Here is a 14,408-nt window from a genome sequence, read left to right on the forward strand (position 1 = left end):
GGCACATCAGGAACGAGCGCTACCATGACAACAGGAGGCACATCTGGAACTAGCGCTACAATGACAACAGGAGGCACATCAGGAACGAGCGCTACAATGACAACAGGAGGCACATCTGGAACTGAGCGCTACCATGACAACAGGAGGCACATCTGGAAGCAGTGCTACCTTGACAACAGGAGGCACATCTGGAACGAGCGCTACCATGACAACAGGAGGCACATCTGGAAGCAGTGCTACCATGACAACAGGAGGCACATCTGGAAGGAAATGACGAGGAGGCACATCTGGAACGCGCTACAATGACGACAGGAGGCACATCAGGAACTAGCGCTACCTTGACAACAGGAGGCACATCTGGAAGCAGTGCGCAATGACAACAGGACACATCAGGTGCTACCTGACAACAGGCACATCTGGAAGCAGCGCTACAATGACGACGGAGGCACTTCTGGAACTAGCGCTACAATGACAACAGGAGGCACATCAGGAACGAGCGCTACAATGACAACAGGAGGCACATCAGGAACTGAGCGCTACAATGACGACAGGTGGCACATCAGGAACTAGCGCTACCTTGACAACAGGAGGCACATCTGGAAGCAGTGCTACCATGACAACAGGAGGCACATCTGGAAGCAGTGCTACAATGACAACAGGAGGCACATCAGGAACTAGCGCTACCTTGACAACAGGAGGCACATCTGGAAGCAGTGCTACCATGACAACAGGAGGCACATCTGGAAGCAGTGCTACCATGACAACAGGGGGCACATCTGGAAGCAGTGCTACCATGACAACAGGAGGCACATCTGGAAGCAGTGCGACAATGACGACAGGTGGCACATCAGGAACTAGCGCTACCTTGACGACAGGAGGCACATCTGGAAGCAGTGCTACCTTGACAACAGGGGCACATCTGGAAGCAGTGCTACCATGACAACAGGAGGCACATCTGGAAGCAGTGCGACAATGACGACAGGAGGCACATCAGGAACTAGCGCTACCCTGACAACAGGTGGCACATCTGGAAGCAGTGCTACCATGACAACAGGAGGCACATCTGGAAGCAGTGCTACCATGACCACAGGAGGCACATCTGGAAGCAGTGCTACCATGACAACAGGAGGCACATCAGGAACTAGCGCTACCTTGACAACAGGAGGCACATCTGGAAGCAGTGCGACAATGACGACAGGAGGCACATCTGGAAGCAGTGTTACCATGACAACAGCATCTCTATTCCCAGCTACCGCAACCCAGGGGATTAGTATATCTTCAACTGCTGCAACCCCACCTACGACAGCCTCTCTGTTTTCAACATCAACATAGATTAATGTAGCAGTACTGATTTTTTGTATAAACGATCACATGTACACATCAATTGGTCAAACATCTAACGAATTACATAAGAGAAATGTTTGTATCATAAACGATGTAGCGGGGTATTGCCATTACTGAGGGACAACGTTCACATGCATATTCATCATGTTTATAATTTTCTTTTGTTGATGGTCATGCTTAATTATCCACAATATAAATGTTTCATGTTTAGTGATGCAGTGTTTTCATTTTTCTTTCCTTGCTGCTATTTTGTTTGATTTTGGTTTTTGAATGTGTTGAGGTTGAGTATTAATGTTACGTAGTTTTCATATTATTGATGATATATTTAAATTCATTTTTCATCTTACAGCTGCTGTATGTTATGATATGGATTGTTGTCGAGGGTCGGTTAGGTTCCTGAGTACTGAAACAGTCACGACCAGGTTCGATTCCCCATATCGGTGCAATGTGAGAAGTCCATTTCTGGTGTCCCCCGCCGTAATGTCTGATGGAATATCACTCACTTTGAAATGATTAAGATGTTGTTAATTTCATTTATGCTTTTGTTTTGCAAATCGAATGATAATAAAAGTAGTCCTTCAAAGTCTTCTCTTGAGATTTATATCATTACTATACCCACAAAGAAATACATCGCGGTGGTTCCCGGAGAAAGCATTTGTCTTATGCCTTTGCTGTGATTTACCTTTGTAGTGGTGTAATTCTTAAATGATCGAATCTTGGCATCGAATCTAGTGATTGATAGCATGAGCAAAGAATCAATATGTGGGTCACTCAGAGTATACCCTGTAACAACCCGATCATCATACAGTTGCCAATATGTAGCCCAGTGGTACAAGTGTTCGCAAGCCACGACGATTCCACGGGTTCGATTCCCTTCATGGGGTGTATTACAATGGGTAATACAATATGTGTTTGAAACATTGTGCTGGGTTGCGTGAAACATTTGGTAAATTGACATTGTCAAATGGCTGAAATGTGTACAAATGCTCAGAAGTACATCCCGCCTCATGAATATATACGCAAACAGGTGTTATTCCGTGTCTGAGGCATCTGTCACTCATGGATGCCTGGGAATGGAATGTTGTTCTTAGTCTTATACGACAGTAGACCAGCCGGCCAGTAAACAACACACTGAACTGACAGCGTCAAACAAATTATGGTTGTGTGTATTGTGTTACTGTTGAGTATATGTGTGCCCAGAGTATATGTGTGCCCAGAGCATATGTGTGCCCAGAGCATATGTGTGCCCAGAGCATATGTGTGCCCAGAGTATATGTGTGCCCAGAGTATATGTGTGCCCACAGACTAAGAGTGAACTATACAAGCGGCATGAGTCGGGCAAGCAAGAACGCGCGCGCGCACTCACACACACACACATTAATACATGCATTAGCTTCATCATAGGACAAATATCCGAGTGTGTGTGTAAATGAAGCCAGACATTTCGTACACGACATGAACACAACCGGAATATTTTTGTTCGACATGGCTTACCGACTGTGATTCCACTCGTCCAGGTTACCAGCAATATCGTCATGTCAACGGAGCGATCACATTTTTGACATAATGCACGACGGGATTATTTCTATCCCATGGAGAACTCAACATTTTAGATGACTTATTCGAAAGGTCAAACAATTATGTTGTATTGGCTGATGGTGACATATATAACAATAACACAAAAATCCATGGTCTCTTCCAGATAATCACGGCATCAGTTATAAAATAAGCAAATTCTTACATAGTATATATGATAATGGAAAGATGTGTCAGAAGCAATAATGAATTATGTGATACTTTCAAAAGCCAACTTGGCGTAAGCCAGGGCTATATTCTAAGTGATTATTTGTTTTCTTTCTGGATTTACACTACGTCCGCATTTTTTGACGCATGCGTTACCGAGTGCGTCTTTTTCCAATACACTAGGGGCTTGATGAATATCAGATGGAGGAAAAATCCTAGCATCTCTGGCAGTTTCTGTGCATTAGGAAGAGAACAGAACACGGAGATGGTGTGAACATCCCTTAAACCAACAAACATTACTTGAAGGAGCCTATAATCGTCTTATAAGGGAATTATTAGGGAATTATATAAAATCAATCTTTTATGAGTTTTCGAAATATTGAACTAAACGTATGTAGAAAATATTTACTTTCATACCAACATTGTTCTCTCATACACTCAGGTATTACAAATTCCACATATATAGAATTTGAGCAGTACTGACTTCCCTGGGGAACATAGTTCTGAGGGTTCTGTTGACGTGAACCAGATTGAGCCTCATGAAATATTTGGGCCATTTTATTTTTCATAAGACTTTTAGAAGCATCTTGAAGTAGCTTATTCTGAGAATGAAATTTATCAAAGGTTTGTCATATTTACGTATATGTTATGCACAGAAAGGCGCAGAAACACATTGTAAATAATATCTCATAAAAAACACAGCCTGTCTGCAATTGGAATCGCGTATTTTTATCGAAAGATGAGGAAATAGCCTTACCTGATTGTAAATCACCTGGGGAAATACCTTATTGGAATGACGTCATCAGGGGAATTCCTAATGCGAGTTCATTTGCGTTGAGTCAAAAATAGGAGGCCTACCTATCTAAATCGCTTCGAATCGCAATGCATGCAAAATTCGCACCTAGTGTATTGTCTAAATGGAAAATGTACTGCTTGCGTTTTTTCGGACGCAACGCATGACGCCACGCGGAGAAAATCGGACGTAGTGTAAATCCAACCTTAATGAATGAATTGGCAAACCAGATTCATGATAACTGCACCAATGGTATCCAGCTACTTCAGTAACAGTTCAGTTGTTCTTATTATTTGCTGACGATGCTGTTCTTTTCACAAGTACAATACGTGGCCTACAAAATGTGGTTAAAGAATTGGAAAATATTGTATGTCGGAAACTAACCGCCAACAGAGACAAGACAAAAATAATTGTTTTCAAAAATGGTGGAAAACTAGCTCTCAATGAAAAATGGTACTACAAAGTTGATATAGAAACCATCAACACTAATAAATATTTCAGTTTAAATTTCACAAATCATCTGTCCGGGTTACTACATATGACACAAGCATCGAAACAAGCAAATAAAAACTTGATGGGAATACAGTGGAAACCTCATAAGTAAAATTTCAAGGGACTCGCCAATATCAACATATCAGGTTTTTACCTGTCCATACTTATAACTCTTATTGTATATGTAAGATTCTTTTGTGTCATAGATTACTCCAGTGATGCTCTGTGGCGTCGAGATCTTTGGACTTCAAACTTTCATTGTAATAGAAAACGTTCATTTGAATGAATGTGTGAGATTTCTAGGCGTAAAGTCGAGCACATCTGACTTAACGGTTTATGGGGATTTCGGAAGACTTCTTTTGCTTACAGAATCACAAATGAAAGTCATCAAATATTGGTTAAGAATAGCGAATATGTCTTTCTACAGATCACCTAAAAATGCTTTATGATTACAATGAATGGAAAATATAACTGGATAAGAGATGTACAACATTTACTGTTTTCTATTGGGTTTGGTAACATACTCAAAGGCAAAAGTTAGTGTGATCAACACATTTGTATATATAAATGAGAACATTTTCATAACGCATTTTAATATTCTTTATAGTACGCTTCATCCATAACCCAAACAGGGCCCGGTGAGTAGTTTTTGTTTTGCATGAGTTTTTCGTGCTTTCAAGAAGTCCGTGGAAAAAGGCAAAAAACATGCCCTTTAAAAAGTTTGGGTCTAAACCTCGAATCATTGTCACTCAAATCATTGTTTAGACGTCGACAGGTCCGAAAAACAAAAATTTGGAACACTCTGCTTGCATATCTCTATCATGCCACGGCTAACTGAAAATGAAGGAAGGCGAGCCATAGGAATGCTTGAAACCGGAACATCCCAGTGCAACGTTGCACAGCAATTTAACGTGCACATGAACACCAGATGCCGCTTGTGGAGACGTTATCATCAAAACGACGTCGTTGCAGACCGTCCCCGAAGTGGCCATCCACCTGTAACCACACGACGGTCGTTGGATTCCAACCACCCAGTTCCTGGTGTCAACAGGATTTCGCCAAGGACCATTCGCAGACGTCTGGATGCACACGGGATACGTGCTAGACGTCCTGCCAGACAACATACCGTGCCATTACGTCACCAACGTCTCCGACAGTAGTGGTAAAGTCTACTGAGGTAGAAAGCACGTGAGTGGAGACATGTTCTTTTCACTGACGAGTCCAGAATCCTCTTGCACCGCGCTGATGGCCGAACCCGAGTTTTCTGGCGACGTGGTGAGCGTTTTGGCGGCGGTGGAGTGATGGATTGGGGATGACATAACGAGTGCTGGACGTACACCTTTGGTAGTCATTAATGGAAATTTAACGGGTCTCAGGTACAGAGACGAAATTGTTAATCCAGTCGTCATACCGTTTCTCCAGCAGAATGGTCTAGGAAGGATCTTCAAGCAGGACAACGCCAGACCTCATGTCGCCAGGATGGTTCAGCTGTTCTTGGCAGAAGCACAATATTAACGTCCTCCCCTGGTTCGCTAAATCCCCAGATCTGTCCCCTGTCGAACACGTCTGGGACGAAATGTTGAGGAGATTGAGACTTTGGCCACATCCCCAAGTCACGCTTCAGGAACTACGCCAGGTGCTTCCACAGGTGCTTCACAAAACTTCTTAGGACGTGTGATTTGCCCTATGAGGCGCAGGTGTAAAAAATGCATCAATGTTCATGGTGGACATACACGTAATTGACTGTGTGAATTTCATTTTGACCGTTCTCACACTGTGTCCTCATTAGCATGTGTCCGCCAGAAACTTTAAAATGTGCCATTTGCAATCCTATTGTGGAATGATTTTCTTGCAATATATCAGTTGTTAATTCACATATCTAACTTCAAATCAATCACAATCAATTGCCTTTGAGTATATATGGTATGAGCCGGTTATAGAGTCACTCACACATTGTTTGTTATCTATAACACGCCTGACTAATATGTGTACTCAGAATTGGACCGCTCGCTGATCTCTGTCAAATAAAGTTATCTACAAAATATTTAAAATATCTGAATACACGACAATATAATACCATTTTGAAATACTCCTGCGAGATTCCGCTGATCATCTCATTATTTATAGAAACAGGCAGATATATTGGCATCAAAAGGGAAAATAGAATGTGTAAACTGTGTAATTTAAACCTAATTGAAGACGAATATCATTTTGTCTGCGAATGTCCAACTTTCTTCTGTTTGAGAAGAAGTTATTTAAAAAGCTGTTTTTTTCTACATCATATCTTTGTAAAACCATTCAAACCAACCGCACTTTCAGCGTTTGTCAATGTGCATCCATATGCCTCGTTACACCGAGAATATTTACTTTGTCAAATGTCTACTGCCTAAATTATATGTATAATTGTACTGCAGGCCTGTGACCTTTTCAGTGCAGAAAAAATAAAGATCACAAAGGCATATCAAAAACACAAACAACCCAGAACATGATTGGCTGAAATATGTTAAGCCCTAGAGATCTATGTCAAGGTTGTTGCTTAGCACAGAGTACGGTCCGTGCCTGGAGGAGAGATTTAAAAACTAAACGTCAATAAGGTACGTTCATTTATTGCCTCTTGATTGTTACACACAAGTGGGACACGAGTGGTCCGGTTGTCCAAGCTGTGGCAGTTCATTGTGAATTGTCGGGTCCTCGAACGTGTCAGGATTCCCATCCTGAAAGACTCGAAATGGCCAGTAACTTCAAGCTGTACATTATACGCATTCCAGACTACTGTGGACATAGTGGTATTCTAGCATTTCATCTCAAGCAGAATAATCTGCATATCATTATATTAATGGAAACTATGGTTATATATATTGTATGTTTACCTACCCGAAACACTGGGTACTACATGTTGTAAAACAATGGAAACGGATCAAATTAGAACGAAGGTTGATAAGCATGTATATAACAATGTGTGAGTGCGGTAGAGTAAAGGCCTAGGGTTAAGAGTGAGTGAGTTTAGTTTTACGCCGCACTCATATATATATTTCAGCTATATGGCGGCGGTCTGTAAATAATCGAGTCTGGACCAAACAATCCAGTGATCAAAGGCATGAGCATCGATCTGTGTAATTGAGAACCGATGACATGTGTCAACCAAGCCAGCGAGCCTGACCACCCGATCCCGTTAGTCGCCTCTTACGACAAGCATGGGTTACAGAAGGTTCATTCTAACCCGGACCTTCACGGGTCCGAGTGTTATAAAATAATGATGTGAGTTAATCACACATCCTAGGGCCAGACTCGCAGTGTTATTTAGTGCTAACATAGTTGGCTTAAAGTGATCGTACTATATATATCGTTCGCATGGAAGATATTATATTTCAAGTCGACCATGGAATAGATATGCACATTTCAAAATTGATATTTCAATTGCAATCATCATTAAGGGTCTCATCCGATTGTTTACTTCACAAGACATTTCAACATGGTAAAACTGGTAAAAACGGAAATATGATTGTAAATTTCCAAATAGAAAGTGCACTAAAGATGAATGTCATGTTTTACGTGTTTGTGAATTCAACAAGTAAATACCTGAGCTGTTTCAACATACGGGTACATAAGGTACTTGTCACACCTATAACACACAATGAGTAAGTGAGTGAGCGAGTTGAGTTTTACGCATATGTTGAGTATCAGCCATTGAGGTGGATGTACAAAGCATGTTATCGTTGGATCCTTGTCACTACATAGCAGTACAGTGGACTCTGTATAATCCGTCACTGACTGGGACCAGAAACAAATGTCGGATTATACAGGGTGTCGGATAATTCAGTGTATCCTTGCTTGAATACTTTTCAAACAGTACAATACATTGTAACTGGCTTATATCATAGATCATATACCTAGATCCTCACATTGGCCACTCTGCTTGTAAAAACAACGGTACAGGGGGTTCTCACACTGCCAATTACCCCCCAATTAGCAAGTGCTGGGACCAAAGAGTAACACTAAACCAGTAACGGTATGTTAGTTGTCAACTGGCCATTGACAGGTTGATTGGCTATTTTAGTCCAGTACGGGGAGAGGATGTCGGATAGTACATATTAACAGTGTCATTGGGACGAGAAAATGGTGTCGGAATTCGGGATGTACAGATGTCGGATAATTCAATGTTTAAATGATGATAATATAGAAGAACGATGCCGGGACCCCGAAAATATGTCAGAATACACAGATTGTCGGATGATTCAGATGGCAGATTATACAGAGTCCACTGTATCAGGTTTCTGTGGACTTTAGAACTTTCTAACTAGAGTGAGTGAGTGAGTTTAGTTTTATGCTGCTGTTAGCAATATCACAGCGGGGGACACCATAAATGAGCTCCACTCATTGTACCCATGTGGGGAATCGAACCCGGGTCTTCGGCGTGACGAGCGAACGCTTTAACCACTAGGCTACCCTACCGCCCCTTTCTAACTAAAGATATTCACAGTCCACCATAACAAACTGCATCGCTTTCACTCATATTTATCTAGATGAATACACTAACACGAAATAATATATAATGCTGAATTGGTCAAGCAGTTTCGGTCTGAATCATTGTTTATTATTTTTCAGTACAGCTCGCCAGCCTATGATGTCAGCTCCAACGTACGTCGCTACCACGATACTAGTAAGTTAGTCAACTGCATTGTACTGTAATGTAAACTCTACTGACCAGGGAAAACCAAGTTCTATGGAGAGTCATCTTCTTTATTGCAATTAGTTTCGGTGTAGGTACTAACGCTATCAAGCAAGTGATGATAACGGTGATGATATCATATGCTTGATAACCGTGTTAGGACCTACACCGAAACGTCGCACTCATTGCGACAAAGAAGTTGACTATCCATAGAACTTTGTTTTCCTTCATCTTTACAACTTCTAAAATGCCTCTCATAGAAACTACTGACCAGGTTTAGACCACAATACCACAAGTATATTAACAAGCATAAGTGTCACATGTTTAACATCGCCTCCCCATATCAGTGGGTTGTGTCCACCTATTATCTCGTTTCTCTCACCCTCAAGGTTACTGACAAAAGGGAGGGACCAATCAATTAGATTTGCGTTATGTGTTTTCTGACTGACTGAGTGACTGAGTTTGGTTTTACGCCGCTTTTAGCAATATTCCAGCAACATCGCGGCGGGGGACACCAGAAATGGGCTTCACACATTGTGCCCATGTGGGGATTCGAACCCGGGTCTTCGGCGTGAGAAGCCAACGCTTTAACCATTAGGCTACCCCACCGCCCCTGTTTTCTGAACATCGACAGTAGACTGTTATTTAGTTTTCAAAAACCTTCAGGTTACTGGATGTTTTTGTTGAAAGCTCACTTTATCGTTATTACTGCAATATGAAAAGTTAGTCAAACACAGTTTGATGGTGTTTAAATGGATGCAAACAAGCAGCGATTACTCGATAGCGATGTACTTGACACGAGTGTCGGAGTGCGTTCTCCACGTTGCGACTTGTAGCAACAACTTGTAGCATGCAACACAGTTGCAACGTGAGAACACCCTACTAGTAACGATTTGAAATCGCATACAACTAGTGGCAGCCGAGTTGTAAGACATCAGATTTGTCCTTATTCCTACTACAAATCGCAAGCTCTCAACCAAATACACTTCGCTCTACCACCATGTATACTGTAATAAAACACACTTTTGCCCTGAACTATTATAGTTAAAGCACGAGGACGCTTGCGTCCGAGTGTTTTAACGTTATAATAGTTCAGGGCGAAAGTGTGTTTTATTACACTATACATGGTGGTAGGGCGAAGTGTATTTCTTTTCTAAGATACCAAATTTAATACTTTCTAAATATAATTACGATTAATTTAAGGCAGAAAACAAACGACGGTGTCGGTGACCTAAATTAAGAATCCTCGCACAGGGCTAACTGGCGCGCTGTTCTATTGATGTGTCTGCCCCCTACGTTAAGACGAACGTTACCAGAAAAAGACAAATGATAACAGTTTGATGACGGTTTACGTTCGGATTAAATATCTTCTGAATTATTTTAATTACATCTGTCATTAACGTAAACCATATGGGGCAATATGAACGTTGCATTTCTACTACCAGCGTAAGTTTAGATCAGTACATCCAGAGAAGTTGAGTAGTCAAGCGACATTCCACAATTGCATTGTGGAATGTAAACATTACGAACGTTACCGTGTCGCTGAAAACTTGTGAGTCGAAATGACACATTTTAACCGTCGTAAAACATAAACGTAATGTTTCCACCAGTGATGTTAGCTGCGTGAAGCAACAGCAAACCAAGAAACTGGATGCAACGGTGTAGTTTACTGTAGGAGGCCGTACGAGGCGATGACAACTGACATGCATCGTGACGTCGCTTACATTGTGACGTAATGTAAAATGGTTCGATTACGAGGGGGCACACTAGAATGGCACAGTGACGGGATAACGTCATTCAATTGTTACGTCATCAAAAAACTATACCTTTATTGTCTGATAATGTATTTTTTTTTCGATTGTTCTAACCGCTAGGCATCTTAGAAATTAATTCATCATGATTTGGGGTATAGTTTGGTGATGAATGTGGACTGAGATGCTGTTTTGAAGTTTTTGTGACAGTTTTCACCGGTGGGACAGGATAGTCTAATGATCAACGCGTTCGCTCGTCACACCCGGATTGAGTCCTCACATAAGTAAAACGTGTGAAGCCCCCAGCCGTGATATGGCTAGAGTATTGCACAAAGCGGCGTAAAACCATACTTACTTCCCGGTGATGATCATTCTGTGTTTTATCACCACGTTCGGTCCATGGGATTGGTTATTACGTAAACTGCTGCGTTGGCACGCTGTATGGATTGAAACCACGAGGCTACCCCTAGCCGTAATAAGGGGCGGTGGGGTAGCTTAGTGGTTAAAGCGTTCGCTCGTCACTCTGAAAACTCGGGTTCTATTCCCCAAATGGATACAACGTGTGAAGCCGATTTCTGGTGTCAACCGCCGTGATATTGCTGGAATATTGCTAAAAGAGGAGTAAAAAAACTAAACACACTCACTAACCGTGATAAAAGTGAACTCATTCACTTACGAAGTTTCACTTTTTCGAAACCTACGTTCACGATGATGATGATGCTTTGCTATATAACAAATGAACGAAACCCATTATCCCTCACACGTCACAGGAACAGTCGGAATAAAACACCTATTCAGTTACCCATGAGCGTACTGGCCTTCGTATGATAACAACACGATACTGTCAGTCTGTATATTCCAGTCCGATCCCTACGTCATGAAGGGAGATGGCGAGGCCTATGAAGGGTTCCTCGTTGACATACTCGACAAAGTTGCTGAGAAGGTTGGTTTCTACTACCTCATTCAGCCCTCAAAAGGCGGACAATACGGTTCTTACAGCAATGGACAATGGAGCGGCATGATTGGAGAGGTGGTACGAAGGGTATGTATACACAGTAATAAACTGTGTAGTTCCTGCGATTTGTCAGTTTTGTCTGCAAAAGACCCTGCTTTTACCAAAAATGTTAATGACTATGGAAAGTGTGCGTCGCCTTTATATTCATACGGTTGCATAATGTATTACACACAGCAAATAAGTAGTACATTTTCAATATCTACAAAGGAAATCACATAGAAAAAAATAAGTTAGATATTTAGAACTTCTCAGGAAACACAAAACCAGTACAGCGTGGGCCTGTGAATATCAATCACTGCAGTAATTACCTATTGCGAACACCATACGTTGTCAGACACAATACGTTAACCACTGTACTTTCACATTTACCAAACGTACCTGCCAAAAAAGTCACACTAGGAGATGAGATATCGTTAACGTTTTCTTGACCAGGAGGCAAACATAGGCCTGGGAGACGTCATCATTACCAGAGAAAGGGAACGAGTTGTGGACTTTTCCAAGCCATATCTAACCCAGACGCTACGTCTTCTGGTGAAAAAGCCTAGAATGTATGACCCTGGTCTTACTTTTTTGCTGGAACCATTCTCGGTGGAGCTTTGGTTTTATATCCTGTTTGCGCTTCTCCTCGTGGCAATCCTATTTGTCCTCATCGGTCGGTTCAACCCGTTTGAATGGAGACAAGTGCCATCGGACAAAGACCCCAGAGGTGCAAGACACAGCTTTGGCCTGAGAGAGAGTTTCATGTTTGTGTTCAGCACTATCACACTGCAAGGTAAGAACGTGAACCAGTTCAAGAAATGCACCTCACATTCCAAACGTTTCTCTTTCAACCCATATTCCAATTTGGATGCGTTTAACAAAATGTATTCCACATTAATCTGAAACTTTCGAGGGGAACACTTAAATTGTATTCATATGATAAAAACTGGACAAGGTATGTGACTCTAGCATAATTTTAACATGTCTAACATGATATTAATATATTTCTAAATCTTTGTTTCTAGACGTTCATGACGTGTTGCAGGTTACCGAGAAACTCCCCGGTCTCTGGCAGGACGGGTGTTGGCCGTGTCTTGGTTCATCTTCGTCTTCTTCACCGTGGTGGCCTACATCGGAGCAGCTGTGACCTTCATGTTGGCCGGAGAAAGGATGCCATCACTGCCTTTTGAAGATCTTGAGGACATAGTTAATGGTGGGAAAATCCAAATTGGAATGGTGCGCCATGGAAGTGCGTTTAAATCTTTCAAGACGAGTAAAGTAGACATCTACCAGCGTGTGGCTGCCTACGTTGAGATGCAGAACTCGTTTGTCAACAACACTGCAGAAGGAATTGAAAGGGTTAGACGTAGGCATGGAAACTTTGTAATGATTATGGAGTCGTTGAGAGCTGAATACATTACTGAGCGACAGTGTGATGTTATGGTGTATGGGAAAAGTCATTTTAGTAAGGCCTTGGCTTTTTTCACAATTCAAGGGTCCGGTCTCAAGCAAAAAATCGATGATGCTTTGCTCACATTGAAAGAAGATGGCACAATGCACATGCTGAAGGAGAAGTGGTGGAAAGCGGGGTTCTGTGGGCCTGCTGTGAATAAAAAAGAACCAACTATCAGGGCTGTAGAAGTTACGGTTCGGAGACTTGCAGCACCGTTCCTGCTGCTGCTGGCGGGTGCCATTCTAGCTGTTGTAGTCCTGTTGGGCGAGATCGTCTTCAGGAAACTCAGGCAGTAGAGCTTCAGGCTTTTCTAAAATGCATTCATGCTTTGGGTGTCGTTTCAAAGCCACTACTTTCCTTCATATTTCCCTTCACTTTGTGTTGCGATCTCAAGTAGATCTTAATAAGTAGTTGTGTTGACTGTTGACACTGTCAAAATGTTATCGTAGACTTATACACATTTAGATACTTGTACACCCTATATAAACATTTAACGTGAGCTTCACGATCCAAGCCTGGCGGATTAGCTGCGCAATGTGTCATTAAATATGTCATGAGACATATAAATCTATGATGTAGGGTTCAATTACAAGTTGACGGCATGTTTTTTCTAACATCATTTATATTTTTCATCTTTGAGAAATATGTTCATTTCGCTGGTGTAGATTAAGGACGTGTGATGTTTGTGGCTGGCAATGAAATCTAAAGTGACAGAAGCTGCTTAACAGAATTCCGTTCATTGCCAGAACCCTGAGACTATGGGTCCGCATACCAGAATTGACCCAATAAAGTTTCGTTAGTCGTGCCAGGATGATGTTGGGTTGGAATCTAATGTTATGGACCCGTGAAGGTCCGGGTTAGAATATTGATCTTTAGTAACCCATGCTTGTCGTAAGAGGCGACTAACGGGATCGGATGGTCAGGCTCGCTGGCTTGGTTGACACATGTCATCGGTTCCTAATTGCGCAGATCGATGCTCATGCTTTTGATCACTGGATTGTGTGGTCCAGACTCGATTATTTACAGACCGCCGCCATATAGCTGGAATATTGCTGAGTGTGGCGTAAAACTTAACTCACTCACTAATGTTATCGATGGTTTGTCTGAACCAAAGTTGGAAGCATCTAAGACTTGCATCTTTTCATGCTTTCTTCTCCTACCACGCTGAT

The 14,408-nt window shown here is 41.9% G+C and overlaps 3 protein-coding genes across 4 annotated transcripts; all 3 read left to right on the forward strand.

The window, feature by feature from the left end:
• The first annotated feature begins 541 nt into the window (after window positions 1-541).
• On the forward strand, window positions 542-940 carry LOC124270702 (sericin-1-like). Its single transcript, XM_046705735.1, has one exon. The coding sequence runs from the start codon at window positions 542-544 to the stop codon at window positions 938-940; it is 399 nt and encodes a 132-aa protein (XP_046561691.1).
• LOC124270703 (sericin-1-like) lies at window positions 937-1,332 on the forward strand. Its single transcript, XM_046705736.1, has one exon. It carries the CDS (start codon window positions 937-939, stop codon window positions 1,330-1,332), a length of 396 nt encoding a protein of 131 aa, XP_046561692.1.
• Window positions 1,333-6,892: 5,560 nt separating this feature from the next.
• LOC124270695 (glutamate receptor ionotropic, kainate 1-like) lies at window positions 6,893-14,166 on the forward strand. 2 transcript variants are annotated; one of them, XM_046705727.1, is made up of 5 exons: window positions 6,893-6,966; window positions 8,978-9,032; window positions 11,655-11,834; window positions 12,240-12,579; window positions 12,832-14,166. In XM_046705727.1, exons 2-5 carry the CDS (start codon window positions 8,994-8,996, stop codon window positions 13,533-13,535), a joined length of 1,263 nt encoding a protein of 420 aa, XP_046561683.1. In that variant the 5' UTR covers window positions 6,893-6,966; window positions 8,978-8,993; the 3' UTR covers window positions 13,536-14,166. The 2 variants fall into 2 exon arrangements, with proteins under 2 accessions (XP_046561683.1, XP_046561685.1); XM_046705729.1 differs by having other exon boundaries at window positions 6,907-6,966; window positions 8,983-9,032.
• Window positions 14,167-14,408: the final 242 nt, after the last annotated feature.

This window comes from Haliotis rubra, unplaced genomic scaffold (assembly GCF_003918875.1).
Source record: "Haliotis rubra isolate DU_JTF1 unplaced genomic scaffold, ASM391887v1 Scf154, whole genome shotgun sequence".
Classification (NCBI taxonomy): domain Eukaryota; kingdom Metazoa; phylum Mollusca; class Gastropoda; order Lepetellida; family Haliotidae; genus Haliotis; species Haliotis rubra.

Bases quoted from the DNA above. Each gene is read 5' to 3' on its own strand.
- LOC124270702 (XM_046705735.1), top strand. From the start codon at position 542: ATGACGACAGGTGGCACATCAGGAACTAGCGCTACCTTGACAACAGGA.
- LOC124270703 (XM_046705736.1), top strand. From the start codon at position 937: ATGACAACAGGAGGCACATCTGGAAGCAGTGCGACAATGACGACAGGA.
- LOC124270695 (XM_046705727.1), top strand. From the start codon at position 8,994: ATGATGTCAGCTCCAACGTACGTCGCTACCACGATACTA. The intron at 9,033-11,654 runs GTAAGTTAGTCA...TGTATATTCCAG, and splicing joins ACGTCGCTACCACGATACTA to TCCGATCCCTACGTCATGAA. The intron at 11,835-12,239 runs GTATGTATACAC...TTTCTTGACCAG, and splicing joins TTGGAGAGGTGGTACGAAGG to GAGGCAAACATAGGCCTGGG.